The sequence below is a fragment of the Ciconia boyciana genome, chromosome 2, assembly GCF_034638445.1.
Source record: "Ciconia boyciana chromosome 2, ASM3463844v1, whole genome shotgun sequence".
Lineage (NCBI taxonomy): Eukaryota > Metazoa > Chordata > Aves > Ciconiiformes > Ciconiidae > Ciconia > Ciconia boyciana.
The window spans coordinates 68309140-68333022 of NC_132935.1; the positions used below are offsets into that span (position 1 = coordinate 68309140).

At 40.6% G+C, this 23883-nt stretch overlaps 2 protein-coding genes across 2 annotated transcripts in view; one reads left to right on the forward strand and one right to left on the reverse strand.

The window, feature by feature from the left end:
- The first annotated feature begins 4720 nt into the window (after positions 1-4720).
- On the forward strand, positions 4721-9088 carry ABITRAM (actin binding transcription modulator). The gene is made up of 6 exons (XM_072852933.1): positions 4721-4805; positions 4889-4940; positions 7787-7916; positions 8667-8743; positions 8815-8884; positions 8953-9088. Exons 1-6 carry the CDS (start codon positions 4748-4750, stop codon positions 9079-9081), a joined length of 516 nt encoding a protein of 171 aa, XP_072709034.1. The 5' UTR covers positions 4721-4747; the 3' UTR covers positions 9082-9088.
- A 434-nt stretch (positions 9089-9522) lies between these two features.
- Positions 9523-23883, reverse strand: part of CTNNAL1 (catenin alpha like 1) — a 60905-nt gene continuing 46544 nt past the window's right edge. Inside the window, exons 12-19 of the mRNA XM_072852930.1 lie at positions 19015-19052; positions 15711-15761; positions 15456-15610; positions 14658-14706; positions 13218-13274; positions 12957-13076; positions 10582-10665; positions 9523-10474 (exon numbers count right to left, since the gene is read on the reverse strand). Of these exons, the coding sequence (XP_072709031.1) occupies positions 10313-10474; positions 10582-10665; positions 12957-13076; positions 13218-13274; positions 14658-14706; positions 15456-15610; positions 15711-15761; positions 19015-19052 (716 nt within the window). The 3' untranslated portion in view covers positions 9523-10312. The remainder of the gene's footprint in view (positions 10475-10581; positions 10666-12956; positions 13077-13217; positions 13275-14657; positions 14707-15455; positions 15611-15710; positions 15762-19014; positions 19053-23883) is intronic.

Consider the following 23883-nt stretch of genomic DNA (forward strand, 5'->3'; position numbering starts at 1 on the left):
GGTGGTTCTTCTCTCAATAGTTTGTGGATTCTTGTGTCTTCTTCCAGTTGGCTTCTACTCCAAACAAATTCTTGTGAAATCCTGTTTTAACTGTTTGTACCAAATGTTTTACCTGTTTCATCCTTTATGATGTGAGTTGCTCTTCACTGATTTCTCAAATCAGCAACAAAAGTACAGCTGTCAAATTGTAAAGGCATAGCTCTGGCTTTGATATATGTGAATTCCATCAAAAAGACTTTCAAAGGAGTGCTATATCCCACTTACGCTGCCTGAAATGGTAAAGGTGTATAAAGTCTGCTTGATATCAAGGGGAGGAGTGCTGCAGGCTGAGACAAACAGTCATTTACTACAACAGCTTCCTTAAGTAAAGTGTTGATTTACTTTGGGAAATGAGCTGAGTGGGAGAGCTGACTGCTTCTAGTTCAGTGTGATTGCACACAAACCTGTGCTTGCAAAACAGTTATATTCTTTTGCAACAACTAAAGCTGAGAAACTCAAAACAGCAAAATTTCTTTGACAGCCTATATAGGGAAGCAGCATGTTAAGGATAATTGTAAGTGTATGTGTCAGTATGTAGTTTAAGCTTACAGTCTTAATATTTTAACTACCCTGAAAGTAACTGAAGGAAGAAGGATGAAAAAGACAATGGCAAAACAAATAAATTCTGCGTTTGCAGGAAAGGTGAATTCATTTTATATAATGAATAAGTAACAGAATTATGCTATCTTAACTAGCTAGCTTTAAAAATCCCATAAATATAACAACTAGAGTTTATTTCCGCTTCAACTTTACCACTGCATTAAATCATCAGCTGCATAAAAAGCTTGAACAAAGAGGAAATGTTTGATTATACCATGTATGACAGGTTAAAACAGTCTGGCATATGTCGGTCTGTCATACAATGAAAGCCAAAACTACTCTGTCACCTCAGAAATAGATGTTTGGAATGAATTGAGAGGTTTGGGGTGGGTGGTTTTTTTGTTTGTTTTTGGTTTTTTTTTTAACTAGTTAAGAAATGGGGATCTGTTGTGGTTTAACCCCAGCTGGCAACTAAGCCCCACACAGCCGCTCACCCAGTCCCCCCTGGTGGCATGGGGAGAGAATGGGGAGAGAATCGGAAGGGTAAAAGGGAGAAAACTCATGGGTTGAGATAAAGATATTTAATAGGGAAAGCAAAAGCTGCACACACAAGCAAAGCAAAGAATTCATTCACTCCTTCCCATGGGCAGGCAGGTGTTCAGCCATCTCCAGGCAAGCAGGGCTCCATCACGTGTAATGGTTACTTGGGAAGACAAACGCCATCGCTCCAAAGGTCGCCCCCTTCCTTTTCCTTCCCCCCAGTTTTATTGCTGAGCATGACGCCATATGGTATGGAATAGCCCTTTGGTCACTTGGGGTCAGCTGTCCCAGCTGTGTCCCCTCCCAGCTCCTTGTGCACCCCCAGCCTACTCGCTGGTGGGGTGAGAAGCAGAAGAGGCCTTGACTCTGTGTAAGCACTGCTCAGCAGTAACGAAAACATCCCTGTGTTATCAACACTGTTCCCAGCACAAATCCAAAACACAGCCCCATACTAGCTACTGTGAAGAAAATTAACCAGCACGGGATCACAGGAGTTTTTTCAGCCGGTGGAATATTAGCTTTTCCTCCTCCTTCAGTCTTTCCTCAGGTTAACAAGACTGAGATTTAATCTTCTGCACACAGTGATGAAATCCTGTTCCTTGCCTCCTTTGAAGTCAGGGGGTAGAGGAAGGCATGTTTCCTTCAGCTCTGCTAATGCATCCTGAGGGGAGTACTAAGCTGTGGTGGGGTCTTACCAGCTCCCCCAGATCTGCACATGTATGAACCTGTGTATCTCTGCTTGGTGAGCAGTTGTTTGCACAGAAGAACAGAATTCTTTTTTGGAAACACTCATTTTCTTCCCCCACCCAACTTAACTTTCCATCACTAGAAGCTACTCTGGTGCTGGGCTTTCATCTCTAACAAGAACACTGACAAAATACAGGTGCATTCCCTGCCTTCATCAAGCACTTTACATTTTGTGTGTCTTTTATTCTATGCTATTGCATTTTGATTAAGCTTCTGGACTTTTGTTAGAAGCAAACCTCTGAACAGAGGAGTCGTGCCATGGTACAATAGGAGTCTGCTGCATTTTTATAGTATCTCCTTGATCACCCATCCTGTGCTTTTTTTACTCTTTTCTTATAATACTCATATTCTAGTGTTCCCAAGCTTGAATTAGCAGTATCTGTGAGCATAATGAAAAATGGATATATATCTACCCATTGCTTCTGTATCTTCCATGCTCTTGTTAGCTTATTTGAACTCTCTGAAGAGGAGGTAAGTTCTGTTTTTCCAGTCTAAACTCTTATGATATTTCTGCCCTTACCTGTGCTGTGTTCATTTCTTGACTTTGTTGTAGCTAAACTCTGCCTAAAACCCACCTGCTGATCTTCATCTTCTCTTTGCTACCTCTAGTGCTTGAATACCATAATCTTTGGCTCATTGAAAGCTATTTTGTTTGTGCATATCACTGCTTTCTTCTTTAGAAAAACAAGTTAATTCAAAACAACCACGCTGACACACATACACACACTAAACCTGTCAAAACAATTTTTCATGCCTTGACTATTGCATTTTCCTGTACTGGCCTCCCATCTTGGCAGTCCCACCTCATTCCAGATCTCTCAAAATGTGGCTGCTTTTCCTGTGGAGGTCTCTTCCTGATGTCTCTTTACTGCAGTTGAATGTGTCACCCTTTGGAGTGGTCTGATTTGACCCTGACTTGTCTAAATGAGTCTTGCCCTTGCTGGGGTAATGGTGCTGGTCACCATCAGAGCCGATGTGCCTCAGTGCGTGCTCCTGTACTGCTCCTCACAAGCAAGATGTGTTCCTGGGCAAAAAAATCAGTAAGACTTCTCCCCTCCTTCTCTCCAAACCTCTCATCACAGCTCTGTTCTGCTGAAGTGCCGTGTCTGAGATGCAACCTCACTGCATCCTAGTGGGTTCTGTAGGGCTTGAGCACTGTGTTTACCAGTGGTCTGGTAAACCACCAGAAGTTCAGTGTGCTTTAGCCAATGGGTCTTTCGCCTTCTGTCCCGCACCCTCAGCCCTTACAGAAATTGGGCATGCTCCATCTCCTGGTCATGAGGGATTTCAGACTTGGATGAGCTCTGTTCCCTTTGAATTTTTTATTAGTGGTTTCTGTTAACCTACAACCTTAATAGCTGCTAGTTCAGCTGGACTTCTCTTGTCCATGTGCTGGATATGACGTAGGAAGCAGGCATATAGCCTAGTGTTGCCCAAGAGATTTTAAGATCAATGACTAAATGATGGAGATAAATCTATAAATTGCAGTCAGTGTTTCCAGCGGGTTCTTGGCTGGCTTTCGATGTAATCAACTGATTTTAAAATATCTGCATATCAAAACACATTGCTAATGTAACAACATGAAAAATAAATTGCCTTTAGAGCATGTGGGCAGAAGTGGCTCGATAAGCTAGACACAAGCATATCCCACCCATTCAGTGCTCTTTAGTCCCTGATGGAGAGATGTCCATGATGGACAGCTGTCCAAACTAGTAATTGAGAAGACTATAGACTGAAACCTGCTGTAGGCTTGCACCAGCAAGGTGACAAAAGTTTGGGGTTTTTTTCTTTGTCAGCCTTCTAAAGTAGAATCTGCATCTGTTGCAAGGTACTCGCATTGAAAATACTCATGGTTTGGCAAACTGATGGGGCAGAGCCTCTAAGCGGCCCTTTATTTTTATGGATATATTTTTCTGCGGCGGTTTGTAACATGCTTGGCTATTCTGGCTGATAAATGGAAGTGTCTGTGTTTTGTGTATCCGTCTGTACCTTAGTTATGGTACAGACCTTAATTTTATATGCTGTTACAGCTGCCTTACTTTGTGCCTGTGCTAGCTGCAGGTAAATAGAGTAGGCAAACAATGCTGGAATCAAAGTGGGGTTTTTTTGTAACGTGTTCTTCTAATGGTTTTGGCCTGTATTTGTGCAGAAAAGGTGTCGTGTGTAGTTACAGCGAGAATCAAAACCACGGTGTGGAGGTTCCCACCTGCCCGGCCTGTGGGGTTCAGGTGCCGGTACAGTTTCCCTGCTCCTTTGCGGCCAGGGCACCGAGAGCAATGCCAAATGTGTCATGGGAACGCAGCTCGGTTATGCTTATATAAAATACGTTCCAGGCTAAAATGGAATTCACAGTGGCTCTCCTGCTGCCTGAGTGGAGAGAGCAGCACAGTTAAAATTTCCGTGGAAAAACTGGGTCTCTCCGTTTGCCACAAGCGAGAAACAAAAAGATGTTCTCATGAAATGTGTTTGTTTTTATTTAAAGTACTTTTCTGGTGTATGTATGATCGCTATAGCTATTATTGTATTGCTGTGTGCTAGAGAAAATAAACCACTGAACCGACTGCTGGTTTTTGAGCGTTTTCCTCACTGATGTAGTTCTGGCCTCTTACAGCTTTCGTTTACCTTCTCAGAAAAAAGGCCATTAGATAGGTACAAGTCTATGTCCTTACAGCGGGGGGAACCACTGCCGCCTACTAGAATGGCTTCCCGCACCGCTCGGTGCGGGGTGAGGAGAGGATCTGGCCCAAGCACCGCTCTCCCCTCCCGGCCGCCTCCTCCCGGCCCAGCCCAGCCGGGGGGACCGGGCCGCCTCTGCCGGAACCGCGGCGTTGCGGACGCGCCCGCCCGTCACGGCGGGGCGGGGCGGGGCCGGGCGGGCGCCATGGCGGCGGCGGCGCGGGGCGGCGCGGAGCGGTACTTTACGCGCTGGTACAAGGCAGGTACGGCCGGGGGCCGGGGCCCGGAGCCCGGAGCCGGGAGCCGGAGCGGCGGGGCGGTCACTGGTGTTTGTGCCCTGTTGCAGACGTGAAGGGGCGGCCGTGCGAGGACTTCTGCGTGCTGCAGCACTCCAACAGGCGAGTGGCGCTCCGGGGGCCGGGGGGGCTGGGGGGCCGCCTCCGCCCTCTCCCGAGGACCGGTGCCTGCGGGCGGCCCAGAGCTGCCGGGCTCTGACGCTTGGGCAGCCTCAGGCTTGCTTTAGCGGGGGAACGGCCGCTGCTTTCCGGCAGGACGCGGCAGCCTCCCCCGCTCTCCCTGGAGCCACGCAGGCGGCGTAGCGAGGGGCCGAGCCCCAGCAGCCTCCGCCCCGCCCGCCGCTGCGCTGCCTTGCGCTGGGGCCGGGGGAGCAGCGGCTGCTGCAGCCGGCGTGCGGTCGGGGTTAACCCAGCGGGCACCGCTCCTGCTGAAACGCCTGGGGGGCGACAGTGCGAACCACCAGGCGAGCCTGGATTTTTCCGGAGGATGGGAGAGTGACAAACCTTAGCCTTGCTAGATCTTCCTTAACTACTACTCCAGTAAGAACGGAGCTTGAGCTCTTCCCCCCGCCCCGGATTGCTCAGCAGATTTTTAAAAAGGCCCCTTCAGTGTCCGCAGTGCTGCCCTCCGTCCTTGCGTCCTCTCCTGCTGAGAGGGCCCTTTACATCACCTTCAGTAGCAGAAGAGCAACATTTCAAAAGGCTTTTCTGTAATGACATTTCCAAGTAGTCTGTCTAACTTGCTTTCTAGGAAATTAATTGGGTTGGTTTGAACAAACATTTAGCTTTTTCTGTATACAACTTAATTGCTTTTAATTGTACATTTGTGTACTCCAGACAGCAAATGCAAGATAGATAGGAAATAAAAGTGTCATACATTGTTTCTACTTTGATGTAGCCAGATATCCAGTCACTTGGAATAAATCAACCCTGTACCTGGTTTGGATTCTGATAACGTACTTTACCTTCCCCCCTCCTGCCCCCCGCTAAAGCCTGTTCTGACTGCAGGGTGGCTTGGTGGCATCGTGAGCGTTGCTGGGGTCTTTAGTCCCCGAGGGAGGAACAGAACTTAACTACTGTCCGCACAAAAATTGGCAGTGCCAGTTGCTTGCGTGTTGAGGGAGGATGAGGAGGCGTTTGTTGTTCCTAGCGGGTTGCCTGCTCCTGTTAAGAATTCAGAGTAACCATCAGCCAAGCAAGTAAGAATTCGGGCAGAACCATCGCCTCGCTGCAGCCTTCAGAGCTGGGGCTTCTCTGTGGCTGCTTCATGCAGCTCGCTTTCTCGTTCTTTGGAAACAGAAACCTGAGTACCTGGGAATAACAGCAAGAAAGGACACCCTCGCATTTGCACTAAATACTAAATATGTAGTTATTAGTCTCAGTTGTCTAATACAAGCAACAGTTTAAATCCTGTTGGTATAGGGGAAAGGAAACAAAAATATAAACACCTGTTCAAATCTCTATAAAGATTATTTTGCTGTTTTGAATTCTGAAATATCAGGGCCCTTGGCTTCTACAGCAGCTTAGCCAAAACGCTCTATACAGCATTTTACCATTGTTACGTATGGGGCTGTGGCTCAGTTTGATATTTCTAAGCAGTATAAAATTCTCTGTTGATTTTTTGTTTTGCCAGGTCTCAGCTCTAATAGGTGACAGCTCGGATAGATGATTTGTCACCTTCCTCTTAGGAGGAGGCTGGGGCCAGGAGGAGGTAGCCTTGGGCTGCTGGGGCATGCTGAAAGCATTCGCCAGCATCCAGCTCCCTCTTGCGGGGAGCGGCACAGCAAGAGCCTGCGAAGAGGAGTGCAGGGAGGAGGATGCAGCATCCGCAGGGAAAGATCTGGTTCTGTGCCGTGGTTTGCTCTACAGCTACTGTTCTGTTAATTCTGGTCCTTGCTCTAGGTTTTAAATTCTTCTTAAACAGAATAGCTTCATCTCTGTTCATTTATTGGCAAGTTCTGGGCTCTCCATGGTTGTGCGTTAGGCATGGTTCTAGCCCCGGGATGAAGGTAGGCCTAGTCTTTACAGCTGGGCTTGTCTCAAAACTCTCCGGTTCCATGACAAGAAATAACCCTCCTTTAGAAAAAGATAAAACGCGAGCAGCAGGTTAACTAAAGCCCAGATCACCGAAGGATTCATCTGCTGTAACTATTCACCACTAACAGCCTTTAGCTGTTCTGAGAAACATTGCCTTGTGTTACATGTTCCAACAAAAGCATACTGTGCTTTACTTGATCATCTTAAGTGAATATCTGCTTCAGCTATCAGCAGGCAAGCGAACCAAGTATGCTCCCATGGGGTACAACACCAGATAGAACAGCTCTAGCTTATTTAAAAGCTGTGGTTCTGTTTAACTAAGAAGTGGAGTGGTTGTGATGATCCAGTCTCGTATCTCAAAATAAAGCACCTTCTGTGGGGCTTGCTTTAGGTCAGAATGCAGTCTTCATTCGGTTTGGTACAGCAGACGTCAAGTAAGATGCCCCGAAGAAAGTGAGTCAGATTTGATCCTGTATCTGACATTTTTGTAAGTGGGAAACTAAAATTTGTCTCTGATCCACAGCCAACAATTATCCTCCATTCTCCTTCATTAGCTCAGGTAAATTGTGTTCTAGGTTACCCTACTCCACCCCCCTGCTGTCACCCAGACCTGTCTGTCCTTGCTTCCCCCCTGAGCCTGTGACTCCTCCTGCAGTAAGCTGAACTATCAGCTTAACTTTCCTGTTAAACTATAGAGGGAAGAATATTGTGCTTTAAAGAGTGAAAGTAAACAACAGCTTTCACAACACTGAAAGTCTTGCTAGCATTTCAGACTAGGAGTCCAAATGAAGTAGTCAGTATCAGTTTTAAATCCTACCAGTATAGGCAGAGAAGGTTGTGGAACTTGCTTAGAGCACATAAGAGCATGGCTTCTCACAACTACAGTGTAATAATTGTATTTCTTTTTGCAGAATCTGTGTCATCACCTTGGCAGAAGCCCATCCTCTTCTTCAAAGTGGAAAAACAATTAAAAGCATTAATTACCAAATCAGTGCCAACTGTAGCAGACTCCAGAATAAGGTCTCTGGGAAATCAAAAAGGGTATGGCTTTTTGATTTGGTTAGTTTTCATTTTCTCTCTCACACTGCCTGAGACTTTCTGCCCTTTCTGGGATAGAAACTTACCAAGTTACCTTTACATTTTATTTTAAAACAGCCCCTCCACAGTTGAAGAATTTAGACTTTCTCAAGAGGTGCCTGTCTAACTGTCCCGGCCAGGGTCTTACAGTACTCCTACAGCACTGGTGGTTTCCAGTGTTGCTCAAACCAAGGCTAACAGTCGCTTTTAGTCATTTTTTCATAGTGTACAGAGGGACTTAAATGTCCCTGAAAATATAAACATTTGTTTCCACCAAAATGCTGAGGATTTGGAGACTACTGTTTTTCTCAAACAGACCTAGATAGCAGATGGGCTAGTTCAGTGTGTTTTGTGGTGGGTTTTCAAATACGTGTTGTTTAACCTGGTTATACTGAAATCAACAGTGCTGTTTTTCTCTTCTCTCCCCCAATTTTAATCTGATCAAGCTACAAGTCTGTTATTCCACAAGAAACTTAATTATGACTAAATTTGTAAGCTCTTCACAAGCTTCTATTCGATTTGTGCACATAACTAAGTTGGCATCTTCCCTTCTGTAGAGAAGCACAGCTATGTAACTTGTAATGACCTGTAACTATCACACTTCCTTGCTTTGTTCTGAGAAGCTTACAAACTTACATTGCTGATGGTAATACTTTAAAAAGCCCTGTGTAATTAAAAGTATATATATAATGTTTTTTTATTTTTCAAATGCAGGGAGCTCAGTTTTTAACAGAACTTGCCCCTCTGTGCAGGATATCTTCATCAGATGGAGAGGAATACACCATTTATAGGTAAGGTTTTTCCCTTTTTCTTCTTACCATGACATACCATGCACTTCTACTGAATCTAAACACTTTTGCAGTTGTATACGAGGGCGACTGATAGAAGTCAATGAAAACATTCTTAGCAATCCCGCTATTCTGCAAGAAAAGGTAAGACACTTTCTTGCTTATTATTTTCTAACTTTTATTTCACTGCTAACTTCAGTCTTGCTTTTTAGCCATCAACTGAGGGATACATCGCAGTGGTTCTACCCAAATTTGAAGAAAGCAAGAGTATAACTCAAGGACTTCTGACGCAGAAGGAGTACGAGGAAGTTTTGGTGAAACGTCTTAATTCATCTTCATGAAATTAATTATACTATCAAATACAGATGATAACTGTAAATAAGCTACTTTTATTGTACACTGTTACCTTCATGGTATTGAAAGGCCTAGCGCCTGTTTTTAAAAGTGGAACTTAAATGCTTGATTCATACAAGAATAAACCAGTTCAAATAGTTTGTGTATTAAAATTTGCTTTCTCTTTCTCTGAATTCTAGCACTACAAGTTTTTAAATAAGCACAGAATGATATGTTGGAGAGTACGTATGTTCCACAGGCAGCTTTGCTTCTGCTCAGTGCAAGGATAACACATACAGAAAAATCATATGATTTAGCTATCACTTAATTTAAGCTGAAGTAATACAATATGGAGTTTGACAAAGGTGAATTGAAAATAAAATTGCAACAGAAGCCTATGTACAAAGAGCAGATAAACTTGAAAATATGTATTTCACACCACGTTGTATTTTCATGGCATCCTGCAGTCAAATAATGCCCTTTGTACAGAAGTTTGTTGTAATCAGTATCTATTTTCTTAAATTTTAAATGGTGTAATGTAAAGTCTACATAATACTTCAGTGGTTCTACATGCAATTCAAATTCTGCTCAGTAAGTTTTAACAAAAAAGGAAGCAACAACTGCCATCTACAAATAAAGTGGTAAAAGCATTTGAGTCAAGAGTATTAGTCGCTTAGAAATACACTTTTGGAAATATGAATCATGTCAACAAGATTAAAATTCAGTGGTGCAGCTATTGAAAGAGGGTTTTTTTCCTAAACTACTTCATTGCAGGTATAACTCACAAGTAAGGTAACATTTCAGTGCTTTAGGCCACAGCCTTTCAGACTATATTCCTGATTCTGCTTTATCAAACACATAGACTGAAATAGGCCAGAGATGAGTTTACAGACTTCAACAGTAGTGTTACATATAGCATATGCAGCACAAGGTTCTTTATATAAAATGTCTATTAGCAGCATCTTTGGGTTGAAACATCCGTTAAGACATTCATAGGCATTAATTACAAAACCGGTATCAATAGTGAGCATAGGAAAGGCATTCACATTATAAAAATACATAACAATTAGACTAGCTGGTGTTGTAATTGCTAAGTAATGGGACATCTATTAGATGTGGCAAAGGTCAACAGTTTTAATTCAAATTAACCTGGTTTGACTTTCCACAAATGAAAGCAATATTGAAAATTCAGCAAGTGTTATTTTCAAATGGGAATTCCTGCATTTCTAAGTGCTATAATTACTTGCTCTCTAAAAACGTCATGTTTGTTACATGATTTTCTAAAGACTTGATGCCAAATGTCTCAGCTCTTCTTTCTGGAGTATGTGCATTTGTACCAGTTCGTATTCTGTCTTCTCTCCACAGCGGAGCAGGTGTAAGACAGCCATTTCCTGCTTTATTCTGTATATATATTTAAAAAAAGCTTTCTTAAACAAACAAACAAAAAAACACCCCCAAAACAACCCACAAAACCCCTTTAAAATACTGCAGATGAACCAGGTACTCGCCTTTCTCAGTAATTTGCAGCAAAGCGGAAGAAGTTGGCATAACACAGTCATCACGTTCCTTGTTTTCAGAATGCATGCATCAACCTGAACAAGACAATTAAGAGTAGAGTAAGACCACTCATTACTTTTATTAGGCAATTGTTTAATGCATGAGATTATAATCTGTTTCAAGCTTGAATAGGTAATATTTGTCCTTCATAAATCCCTTCTAATCAAAAGGTTTTGCCTACTTTTTTTTGATTTCTCTATATAGTATGTGTAAAGTAACAGCATCCCTTCTGTTAACCCAAGATTTGAGCTAGGAAGCAGAAGGGAATGACACGCATCCCAGGAGAAGGAACTAATAATAATATAATATTAAACAGTAACGTAAGTGTCTTGGAAAGGAGCTCTTACCATCTAGGTATGATTCATCACAATTATTCATGTTTTTCCTTTTGTTTTATGTCCTGTCAGCATGATGTAGAAAGCCACGCATCACGTCAGCCTTACCTTGATATGAGTTACACTAAAAGTCAGCTAAATCTTAAAGCATTTGAGTTTATGCCTCAAGTCTAACACACAGCACAGGTCACAACTCCGGGCCCTCAACAAACATTAATTTCATGGCCTGTTATCACTATGTAGTGATACATCACTCTGTATAAAGAGACTGGAGTTCCCATTTAGTTTAGCTAGAGAGTGTAAAACAAACCAAGCAGTAGCCCTGAGGTGCTCAGTTTGGTTTTGAGTGTCTCGGATGCTCTAGCCAGTTTCAGTCCCTGCTGTAAAATTGAAACATCTTTTCCATAGCTCACTGGAAACAAACATCCAGGTGCATAGAAATGGTCTTGCTCACATTGATCATATTGCTGCTCAGGGATACTTGGAAGTTCTTCAAAAAGCCTGACCTCTATTCCTCGCTAAGGTTTGCAGATCTGCTTCTCGTGGTAACCATGCTGAAAGTTTTATGGCAGCTGTATACATACTTACTTACAACAAGTATGAATAATATCAGAATAAACTCTAGGCCGTCTAGGGTAGACTCTGCCTACTGAGAAGCAAGCATGTATTTCAGCAATAGAGTCTTTGGGGTTTGGAATTTGTTACGTTTATGTTAAGCATCAATAACAACAGAATAACAATAATTATTACAGTGGTACAAATACAAATTACCTTCATTAATACTTTGATCAATGAAGTCCTTTCTTAGTGAGGTACACTTAATTACAGTTTATATTTCTCTGAATGAAGTTCTAGTGGATTACAGTATTATTATATACGGTATTACTCCATCTCATATTATTCAGCTGAAAATTCTCAGTTGCAGCATGATAAAATTCCAGCACCTCTCTTTATCTAGTGGGTAAGTTGAGGGAGATGTTGTCAGAAGTTCTTTGAACAAAGTTCTCAGCAGTAAAAAGCAAGATAAAGTAGTGGAAGCCTATGAACATCTTTCCATCTTTTTTTTTTTTTTTTTTTTTTTTTTTAAGAGCAGTCCAGGAACATCATTGTCTTGGGAAACATTTCTGTAAACTCTTTCACTAACAGTGAAAGCCAAAACCCAAACGATAATTTCAGTGCTTTTAGTAACAGGAAGGAAAAAAAATCCCATTACTTTTTTACTGATTCTTAGACTCTAAAGTTGATAAGCTAGGGGTAAGGAAACTGTTCCTTAAAACATTAATATCAATATGTCTGTGGCCACTGGGCCAGTTATACAAAACTTGGATATCCATGCTCCCTAAAGAAAACATTCATATAAGCTTGTGGAGTAATACCATCCAAGCTATCCACTGGCTGGCTTCCACGTATGCTGGGTGCCAGTGTACCATATTTTGCCTCCTATCAAACCCTCAGTATGAGGAGGTCAGGTCAGGATAAACTTCACTGAAGCCCTTCTCTGGTAGTGGGGAAAAATAAAAATAAATTTAAAAAATTTTTAAAAAGGCTAGAAAACAGTAGCACCCATGCTGAAGAAAATCCCTTCCTGAGACAAGATAGTATGGTAAATGGCTTGGATTGCAGTTATCAGTGAGGGATGTCCCAATAGACAAAGCATTTTCAGCAAGGGGAACAGTTCTTACTGTTCTTCCTCTATACTTCGCACATCAGCTTCTCAAAACATATTAAGTGCAAACCAGTACTTCAACTTGAAGTAAATTCCTCTTCTACATAGGGAACAGTAACAATGACATATTGCATAGCAGAAAAATGCTTGCACAACAGCATAAAATTTTGTACTTATTAATTTTTATGGTCCTCTGTCAATCCAAGAAGTTCAGCTGTCATGAACGGTTTCATATTTTAACAGAAGCATAAATTAGTAAGTTACTATATTTCAAAACAAGTTAGGTCTCACTTTCAAGAATATACATATATAATTTTTACCTTACCTTTGTAAACGTAGCACTTTTACCCTGAACAGAAGCTTTAGCTGTTATCTGGAGCTGCTTGCACATAGAGATCAGTTTTTCAGCCTCCAACAGAAGCAAAGGTTTGTCATCACTGTGTACCTGAAATGTGTTTCAGGAAGACAAAACCACTCTGTGTTAAAGACTCCCATATTAAGTTAATGGAGAAGACAGCGCAACCAGCTTTTAATCAGTATCACTAGTGTCATAAGCTGAATGGCTGTTTTAGAGGTCATACATCACCTGATCAGAAAAGGCATGAAGAGCTGAAGCAAGCTTTGTGCCCTCTGTAGCAAAAATCTGAAAGGGGGAGAAAGCATGTAATAAAATGAACCACAATGAAAGATGAGGCTCTTTTTCCTTGTTGTTTTAATAAATAGTGTGCTATAAAGTAAAAAGGTAGCAGGAAATATTTGTGATAGTTGTATACATTTATAATTAACAAGTCAGCAGTTTGCAGTGACTTCTGAAACAACAAGCTACACTACAAATTGCCATTCTCCCAGATAAGCAAAATTTAAAGGCTTTCCCGTTACATATAAAAAAACCTGACTTCCAATTATTTTTTGCACTGTAGCAGCTCTCAAGAGTTTTGTGGGTAGATGACACCTGCCATGCTTGTTTATTGTCCTGACAAAGGTAACCAGTCTCCTGTTAAACACAGGCATGTATCTTGGAAATATCACGCCATGTTCCTTCATTTGGCCCCTTGTCTTTTGTTTGTATTATTCAAATTTTTACAGCTTCTTTCTTTCCCATGAAAATAGTGCTGCTCAGATTAGGATGGAGTATCTGTTAACACTATCAGGGACTAGGCTAAGTGACACAACGAATACTACTAATGCATTGAAGTCCACTATATTTGCCATAATGCAAGTTTGCTATTCCTACTCCTAACTGGAACCTGTCAGTTTAATGAATGCTGTCTTTATGTCCTGGTTTCAGCTGAGATGATAGAGTTAATTTTCTTTATAGTGGCTGGTATGGGGCTATGTTTTGGATTTGTGCTGAAAACAGTGTTGATAATACAGAGATGTTTTAGTTGTTGCTGCACTGGTCAAGGACTTTTCAGCTTCCCATGCTCTGCCAGGTGCAGAAGCAGCTGGGAGGGGACACAGCCAGGAGAGTTGATCCAAACTGACCAAAGGGCTATTCCATACCGTATGATGTCATGCTCAGTATATAAAGCTGGGAAGAAGAAGGAAGGGGGGAGTGTTCGGAGTGATGGCGTTTGTCTTCCCAAGTAACCATTACGTGTGATGGAGCCCTGCTTTCCTGGAGATGGCTGAACACCTGCCTGCCCATGGGAAGGAGTGAATGAATTCCTTGCTTTGCCTTGCTTGTGTGCGCGGCTTTTGCTTTACCTATTAAATTGTCTTTATCTCAACCCATGAGTTTTCTTACTTTTGCTCTTCCAATTCTCTCCCCCATCCCACCAGGGGGGAGTGAGCGAGCGGCTGTGTGGTGCTTAGTTGCTGGCTGGGGTTAAACCACGACACTTTACTACTGGAACACTGAAAAGTTAGCTTTCAGAAAGTACATACCAGAGTTAGGCTGCTTAAAATCTACAGTTGCCAGTCAATTCATGATACACTGTACTTATGTGTAAGGAATCGGAGAGTTAAGTTCCAATTTGTTCTTCACTCAGAGTGCCTAACTCCTATTTTGGTAAAAATATATTACCTCTGCTTGATGAAATAAATCTTGAGTCGTTTTCAGAAGTCCTTCTCCTCTGTGGGAAATAATGAAAGCAGAATATATGCCACGTACAGACTGCAGATTATTTTGCCTGCTACTTCCACAATTTATAGTATCTCTCTCTCACCCGCCTTCACACCACTGAATTCTAAAATATCACTCTTTTAGAAGAGTGCACAACAATATGCACAATAACTTACTACAGGAACTGCATTTCAAAGCATTATACAAACACCTCAGTGGCTAGAGCACTACTGGGAAATTAGCAATGGTTCAGTTCTCATCAGCTGAACAAGGACAGAAATCCATGTCTCTGGCACACTGAGTATTACTGGACTAGTAGGTAAGAAAAAATCTCAACTCTTATAAAAAAACCCCTAAATTCTTCGAATAAGAAAGCTGGCATTGCATGGGCAAGTTTCAGAACAACACCTTTCAGTACAGCAAAGATCAGTAATTCTAATCTACAGCTATATACTTGTGCTTTAGTTCCCTTAATTTTGAAAGTATTTATGAACATGCTTCTTAAAATGTTTTCTGTACCCAAGAGATATTTAAATAGCTGTTCCGTAACAAAACAGATGTTTAGCACTTTAAAAAACCCCTGATTTTATTATTAAACAGCTCAGAAATTTACAAGAATTTATAAAGTGTAAGGATAGAAATTAAAGCTCCTTTCTGAATGTGTCCCAATTATACTCTGAAAATGAAATTGTCTTATTTCATATAAACACTTTTAATGCTCCTCTTTCCACCAAAACATGCTGCATACAGTGCAATTACCTGGTAAATAAATACATGGAGTAGGCCATACTTGACATGCCTTGTCCATGTTGCACGATCTCATTCTCCTGATCCTCCCATTTCTCTGTCTCGGAATCCACATCAGATGTAAGCAGATGCAATTCTAATCCAAGTTTTGCAATTTTCGCCTGTTCCTGTAAATGGTAATCGTATTTATGGCACTTAAAAATACATTATTCAGACAAGATTAAAAAAAAAGTAAAGAGTTTTTTTACTAAAATGACAACATCTTACCTCAGTATCTAGCTTGACTGGCTTTAATGCTTTCAGATTTGCATTATGCTTCTGTTTCAAACAAAAAATAGTATTTTTAAATAAAAGGAACTAGTAATCATTTTACTAACAAATCATAAGACGTGGCTCTATACTCAGAGGCAGACTTTGCAGGAGAGTTCCAGTGGTTCAGACAAACATCCAGTAGAAGCTGAGAACCTGTTCTGATCTGGCTGTCTTCCTGAAATGGCATGTGCAAACAGGGTCTTGTGCCTACAGACACCCTAAAGTTTCAAGGAAAAGACCTCTTCCATGCTTCTCAGACTCCACTTCCTCATGCAGTACCATCTCTTCCCCTTACCCCCTAAATCCTCAGTAATACTTAGGACTAAATAAACAGTCTTAATCAAGTACTACTGCACTGATTTTTCCATCAGAGATGATACTGGTATAACAGGGTCTGGGAAGTTGATTTAGCTAGTAGCAAGCTGATCCAGGGTAGAACCCATGTAAATGCTAGTGTAGCTCATTATTCTGTGTCCCTTTGTTGAAGTAGCTGGAAACAAATCCTGACACTTTGATCTTTTTATGGGTTTCCTTCTTTTATTTAAGTCACGAACTATCCAAAATACCAGTCTGGCTGCAAGCCAAATATTGGCTCAGATTAAACAATAATGAGTGGTACTGGTGTGAGTGGACTATCTGATAAGGCAGAGCTTGCCAACTACGTAACACATATACACAGCAATACATGATTTGTTTCAAATCAATTTGCATGTAGGGAGCAGCAGTTCCTGGCTTTAATTTCACATGCTGGTGCTGTCACTGTGCAAAGACAGCAAAAACTAACAGACATGGGAGCCACAGTCCACATTCAGAAACCGCACTGAGTGCAGAGGAATGGAAAGTACAAAGTTGGTGTCTGTAACTTGGAGAGGTGTGAGCCACTGGAGGAGGCTGGATGATAAGAGTGCAGGACTGAGATCCTTGTCTGAGAATCTGAAAAGAGCTGCTATTCATTAGTGGGAGTACCTGGGCAAATTAAGCTCAGTAATGCCGGGGGGGGGGGGGGGGGCACTGTTCATTGTAAACAGCATCAGAAATAAGTTCCAGGTGCGGTCTCCATCTCTCAAGAGTTTGAGGAAAAATAAAGTACTACTATTGAAGTTCCTACTGCAATTTGCTGCTCAGTTTAGCTTTCATGCCATTTCTCTTTTCCCATCCCCAAATTTTTAAATATTCTGAATCTTATGAATATTTACCCAGATGAAACACTGTAATTCTGCCTATGTGTTAGAAATGTTGATCTCGTATCAAAAGATTTAGCAAAAAGTGTAAGAACTGATACTCCTAATTGTCATTTAAGCTTGACCATATTGCATATTAGAGATGCAATTCAAGAAATGCTGGTTTTAAGGTAGTCTTAAAAAAAGAAAGGAACACAAAGCCAAACTAGGTTTGTATGTAAACACAAACTTTGGGCTACAAGGTATGGCAAATATTTAAGCTACTGAGTGAAGGGTATTCAAGAAAACGAGCACTCTAGCACAGGTAAGTTTTTCTATCCACAAATAACTAAAGAAACCTCAGAATGTTTGTCAGATTTGTAGTCATCTCTATTCTAGTGTTCACTCACACTATTTGAATAGAATTGGTAAAGATCAGATAAGCAGTTATTCTGCTTTTAAAACATGATTTGACACCTAATACTATAGAGGAAAATACACCTGTGCATTAAGCACACACATGAACCATCACTACTGCTCTGTCCTCAACCATGGCATGGTCTAGGATGCCACTCACTACCAGCAAACAGCACAGTTGCACTTAAACAGATGTAACAAAATATGTAATCTAATTAGATCATCAGGAACAGTGTGGCTCCCGTGCGGGGACAGCGTGGGCATTAGCCAGGCACAGCAGAGCTCTGTGACGGCAGTAGGGAGAGAAGAGGCAGTACCGAGAGGCAGCACTGGGAAGACAGGCAGTTCCAAAAGTTGGTGCATCAGTTAGGAAAATAAATTACTCTGTGGAGAAACTCTGTTGTCTTATGGACGTAATCTACATCTCCTGTCTACTTCCAAACTGTATATTAATCAGAACTCCCCCAAATCTATGCATCTTGCAAAATTCAAAAGAAGGCAGTGACCTTTGAAACAACAACAAAGCAGAACTGTTTAAATCCTGGGAACAAAGTTTTTATTGAAAGTATTTTTAAAAGGCATATGAATCAATAAGTGGGAATCTGACTTCAAACATTTCTTCTTTAAATTTTGGCTGAAGTCCAGAAGCTATGTAGCTTAGTCAAACCAGTGAGGGACAAAAACCTTATCAAAAGTCACTGAACCAATGTATTTTCCAGCCTCAATATTTAGTTCCGTAACTGTGAAATTCACCCATGCTCACCCAGCCTAACATTATATTCTATTTAAAACTGCCGATTGGATTCATAACGTATGACCTTTTCTCTTTTCATTAAGGGTCAGAAGTAGCACATTATGTTTGAAGTCACAGAATTGCACAACAGGAAACATGGAGACGGGATCATTTCACACCCAAATTCCTCAACACTACAGGTTAAGGAAAGAAAGCAAGGAGTAAAAGAAGCTAGCTAGAGCTTACTGTACCTTCTGAGATCATTCTTCCCCTCTTTCCCACCCGTGAAAAGATTCAATATGTAGCAAGTGAATCAAATGACTGATTACATGATACTAACAAGGTTTAGGAGGTCTCCTAAATGCTCACAGATGCTCTCAGAAACAATGTAATATCAATTATAATCAGCTAAGGATATTAATTACCTCACAACTAAACCTGGACATTTGGTGTAGCTTTTTTCTCTGCATTAAAAATATTTAAGATCAAAGAAGAACCCATTATTTCAAGAGCCTACAACAGGCTCGAACATGTCCATTTGTTCCAAATAGGTCAACTCTGGCAACAACGTTTAAAAAAAAAAATAAAATCAGATTACCAAGACTTATTTTCAGTATGTTGCAGCATATTCTTACTGTTTTAATAGTAACAAGGCATTTTTTAATTATATAGCATGACGTGGTAAAAAAAGTCATATTAATGAACAGGAATTAAAGCTCATGCACAATCAAAGTGATTAAAGCATACTATCTAACTAGTTACCCTAGTTTTCAGTATGTTTGTTATTCATTTAATAAATTGACAAAGGTTGATATTTTACTGTCAGCCATCCAGTCAGGATGCATGTTACCAAGATATTGCTATGTCCTCAGCAAGGGGTGACATGGAAAGAAGTCAATTAGTTAATAGCAGATATAAAGTAAATACTACAATCCCAAAAGCAACTTACCCCTGGTCTGGGCAGTGATAGGTAGACACGCTTCTCTCCTATGAGGAACACACACATTTACACCAAAATTTGTATGCAGTTTTTAAACAATGGGATCACATGCCTTATTTCATCCTTCCTTAAGTTGCAGTACTATAAAAGCAAATTACTTACCTGTAATTCCTCCTCTTTGAATATTGCAGAGGATTCCCTCTCTGTCTCATGCTTCCAGAGAGAGACAAGCCAAGAACTCTCTACTGTTCAGATTTTAGCTCTCAGCAACTGGCAGTTAAGAAAGCTCCTCTGAACAGCTTCCCTCAATAAGATTTCTAGTCCCCTGCATGCAACCCACAAGCAAGTAAAGAAACTCTCTCCAATGACTGAGTAGCTATCGCTACATGCACTCATTTTGTTGCAAAGTACAGAACGTACAGTGGTAGGTCCACATAAAGCTTTTATTGGCATGGGTTGAATGGTCTAAAATTTGGAGTAGCCAATGCCACTAGTGAGAAATACCTAGGCAGGTTTTCCTAAGTAATGCCAATAAAACCCTCATGTTGTACGGTAGTATACGTATCCCATGTGCACTGTATTTTATAAAGAAAAAAGTTCTATAGCATTTTACACACTTATTGAATGATTTCTTATATCCCCAGGAGCCTCAGATATTCCAAGTCTGAGCAAAACAAATGGAGGGGGGGAAAAAAAATAAATCCTTTTAGGTGTTACCTAAAAGTGGATAAGAAGAGTTTATCGGCAAGAGGAAACAGTGCCTGGCTAACAGCCTAGGGTTAGAGCTCCAGTTACCAGAAGATTTAATTACCTGTGAAAGCTTACATTTATTACAATAGATTCAGGAGAGGAAAGTCTGCTAAATAAAATAAAAATAAAATAAATAAAAAACTTAAGAGCTATTGAAAAATAGATTTTACCTGAAGAAACAAAGGGCTACTATAATGGATATCGGTACCAGGTTTGCATAGGGACGATGCATCTCGACAGACAAAGGACAAACAACAAACCCCCCTACAACTCCTATCTCCTCCTCTCGTATCAGCTCCTAGAGAAATTCCGTTCTGAGTCCTCAGAAGACAGTTCTCTTGTGCATTCATGATTTTTTGAAAGTATGCTCTTTATCTCCTGACACCACAGAAAGATCATGAGCTCCATGTCTAGGCAACTGACTCCTAAAAAACCAAATTTCAGTAAGTGGCCAAGTGTCCTTCAACCCTCTTCATAAGTATGAAAAATGTAATTCCTCCTTTCCAAGATCACCTTCTCCTTCCCCTGCTCAGTTTTGTGAAAGATGAAATGAGATATCAGGGCACAAGCTGCCTAACTATTTTTTTCAGAATGCAGAGTTATTCAGATATTAGTTGCCCAAACATGCATCCAACCAAGATTTCTCACTAAAGACTGATACAAATTATGAGAAGTGATTTACAACATCCTATATATCAAAACATCAGCTAAAGGGCATGTAAGAAAGCATGTAAGATGTACCAAGAACAAAAGGTAACTTGTAAGTTTAAAATGCTGTAGCATGAAAGATCTCCTTGGTGCTATGTAAAAACCTGTTCTGCAATGTTAAAAAAAAAAGTTCAAACACAGAAAGGTTTGACATAACAAATGGAATACTAATGCATACTGAGAGGACATACTACTCGCACATACAAGGTGGGCATTCAGAATTATGGAAACCAAATGGAAAGAGGTGGTAGACAGAAATAAGAAAAAAAAAGTTTTTTGCTCTTCAAGCAATTCCCATTATTTGGCTTTGCAAGGTTTAGTTGCTCACCATATTCAGAAAGATGAAGGATCTCACTATTTCTTGGAACATTAAAAAAAACCAACCCAAAACCAAAAAAACACACACACAAAAAACCCACCTCACTGGACCCACAGATACCAGACCTTTGAAAAGCGCAGATCAACTCAGGCCAGAGGTAATTCTACTTCATCAGAAAATACTTAATTACATCAGTATAATCACGGAATTTATATTTGATTCCATTAACAGAATACACATATATATATTTTCTCAGGTATTTAATTTCCTTAGTTTGTAAGTCAGATCTTTGCTATAATAGCAAAAGGCTTTTCGCCATATTATGATCTTCCTTTTATTTATTCGAGTCTGCCTGTGTTTTTCCTAATGTATTTTCTCTAACACATTTTTCCTTTTTCATTTTTTCATTCAAAATTAATGTTTATTATTTCATCCTCTTTGTCTTCCAATTTTCCACTTTCCAGTAGTTCCAGTCATGCTTTTCCCTCCAAAATTCTCTATTTCAACTTCTAAACCCTGCTTTTGATCTCAGTTCTTATCTGAGAGTAGGATGAATTGCTTCACCCTTCTTTCTAGAACTCTAATTTCTAAATTGTGAAATTCTGAACTGTATCCCCTGTTCATCAACTATGGCCCTCCCAAATCCTCACGGTCATTTAACTCCTCTCAAATCAAGTGGGCAAAACAAAAAAGGAGGGCAGAAAAGGAAGTTATCTTCATAAACCGTTCTCTCACTTCTGACCAAGTTACAAGGGAGCAATTGGAGGATTATCCACATTCTTCTCCAGCATGGTGAAACCAAAGTTGGGGGGGGGGGGGGAAGAGAGACTGGCTGACGTCCAACAGATTGGATCAATGAGAGGTGCTTTCGTTCGTTAGGTGATTCATCTCAAAGCGCAGGAGCCTCAAAGTAAAGTATCTCGCCTAAACTAGTAATTCTGAGAACAAACCCATCCCTCTATGGCCTGAACTGAATCTCCCAGCTGCCAGGAGCCACCCACCAGCCCAGACCAGCCACGCAACGCTTCGAACACCAATACCCTGCAGAATGGGCCTCCTCACCATTGGATTAAAAAGTGTTTTAGGACCGAGCAAAAGAAGGCCAACTCTCCCTCACTGTACAGTTCTGCATAGCACAGAGACATGTTCAAAATACACGTGAGGGTTACTGGGCTGTGGTGTGCTCACCAACCTCCCCCACCCCTACATGCATGTGCACTCTCCTCCCTCCCCAAGACAAGCCCATTTCAATTTGGGCACGATCTGGTGTGATTACATTAAAATCGAGTAAAATACTGCTTCATTTCCAAGCTAAATCTGGCACTCTATCCATGTGATTTTTGAACCTCAGTATGAGAAATACCTAATTTGCTGATAGGAAAGAAACACTGGATAAGGAGTTATGCAATTGCTCATAAAACTAAAGAAATTAATATAAACAACGTGAATCTAGTGTAATCAGAAAAATGCTTCTTTTATTTGATGTGTCCAGCACATTTCGTCACCATTCAATTTTTGCCTCAAACTGTATTCTGAACTCTCTAACAAAGCCAAACATTTAAATTGGTAGTACAAAAATACAAGTTTTTAAACTGAGAAGGAAAAAAAAAATATATACCTTCTTACTGTAATTCTATCTTTTGTTACACACAATCACAATTCTACTAAGAATAAAGCACTTGTTACATTTTAGTCTGTAAAATAAAGACACTTTTACCAACCTCAACATTAAGACAAGTATCATGAGCTATGAGAAGAATAAAATCTTATAAAATATTGTGAAACTTCATTGTGTTTGGAGGCAAAAGTTTTGTGAATGCCACTCTTATAATCTCTTAGCAAGCAAATATTTTAATTTATTTATTGGGTCATCAGTTGTGTTTTCTAGGAGAAAAAAAAAAATGTTGAAAGTGGCAAGGTATTTTCTGGAAGCAAAAAGGTGGGGGTATTTGGGTGAGATTTTTTTCTTTTCTTTTTTTTTTTTTTTTTGACAAGAGTCACTCTGAGGTCCAACAAGAGAAAACAAGCAAACAAAAAAAGATCAGCCCACAATACAGAGGAAAACTTTGTAGAGGATGGGTGGGTATAGGAGACCAAATTATTTCTAAGGAGATAACTGACAGTTAATATGAAACAATCCAGACTCAGAGAGAAATCCCTTACTAGGCTGGGCCACGAGACAAGGAAAACAGAGACATGATTTCTTAAGCATTGCTTTGGCAATACAAGACCTAATGCACCCAAGGCCATATAAAGAATACAAGCTACACTTGCCATCTTGCCAATGGTGGTATCAGAACACTTCATGCTGAAAGAAAGACCGAGGAAACGAGAGACACTAACAAGAACAGACTCATCTGGCTATGCCAAACAGGAGAAGATGGTCTTCACTGCACCCAGTCCCCCACATGCTATAGCCTCCAACATGCTCAGCAACACCTACCCATTTTCTTCTCTCTCCTTCAAGCAATGACATTGGGCTGCCTTGTGAAATGATGCTTTAAAGAAACTGGAAAGTACCACTTGTGGAAAATGTCTGTTATCTGCTGTCAACAGCCACAAAAGAAGAGAAAGTTACTAACTACAGGAGAGGCTGGGAATCTGCCGCAACACTTCAAGAAATATTTCTTTGGAGAGCCAAGTATATGCTTTGCTGTGGCTGCATGATTCTCATCCTATTATTTTTAAATACAGTAATATATATATATGTATACACACACATGCACACATATATATAAACATATAAAAAGGTTATCATTCAACCCTGCTAGACCGTTGTATGAATATGAAAAAAATCAGATACTGCATGATCAGCCCTGCAAGTTCCAAATTTATTGTAACACATTAATATTAGAGTCATACTGTATTTTAAGTTGCATTATATAAAATTGAATGCTATGTGTAAAGAAAGTCAGTATGTCCTTGGCTCCCAAAACAAACAAAAAGCCCACTGAAAGTTAAAAGGCCCATAAACAGGATCTCTGCTTGCTACACATCTTCATATGGCATTCCAGACCAAGGTGGACGAACAAGTAGGATAACAATCATCTACTTCTCAAACGCCTCAAATTCCCAATAACCTGCACTACACACAATTATTG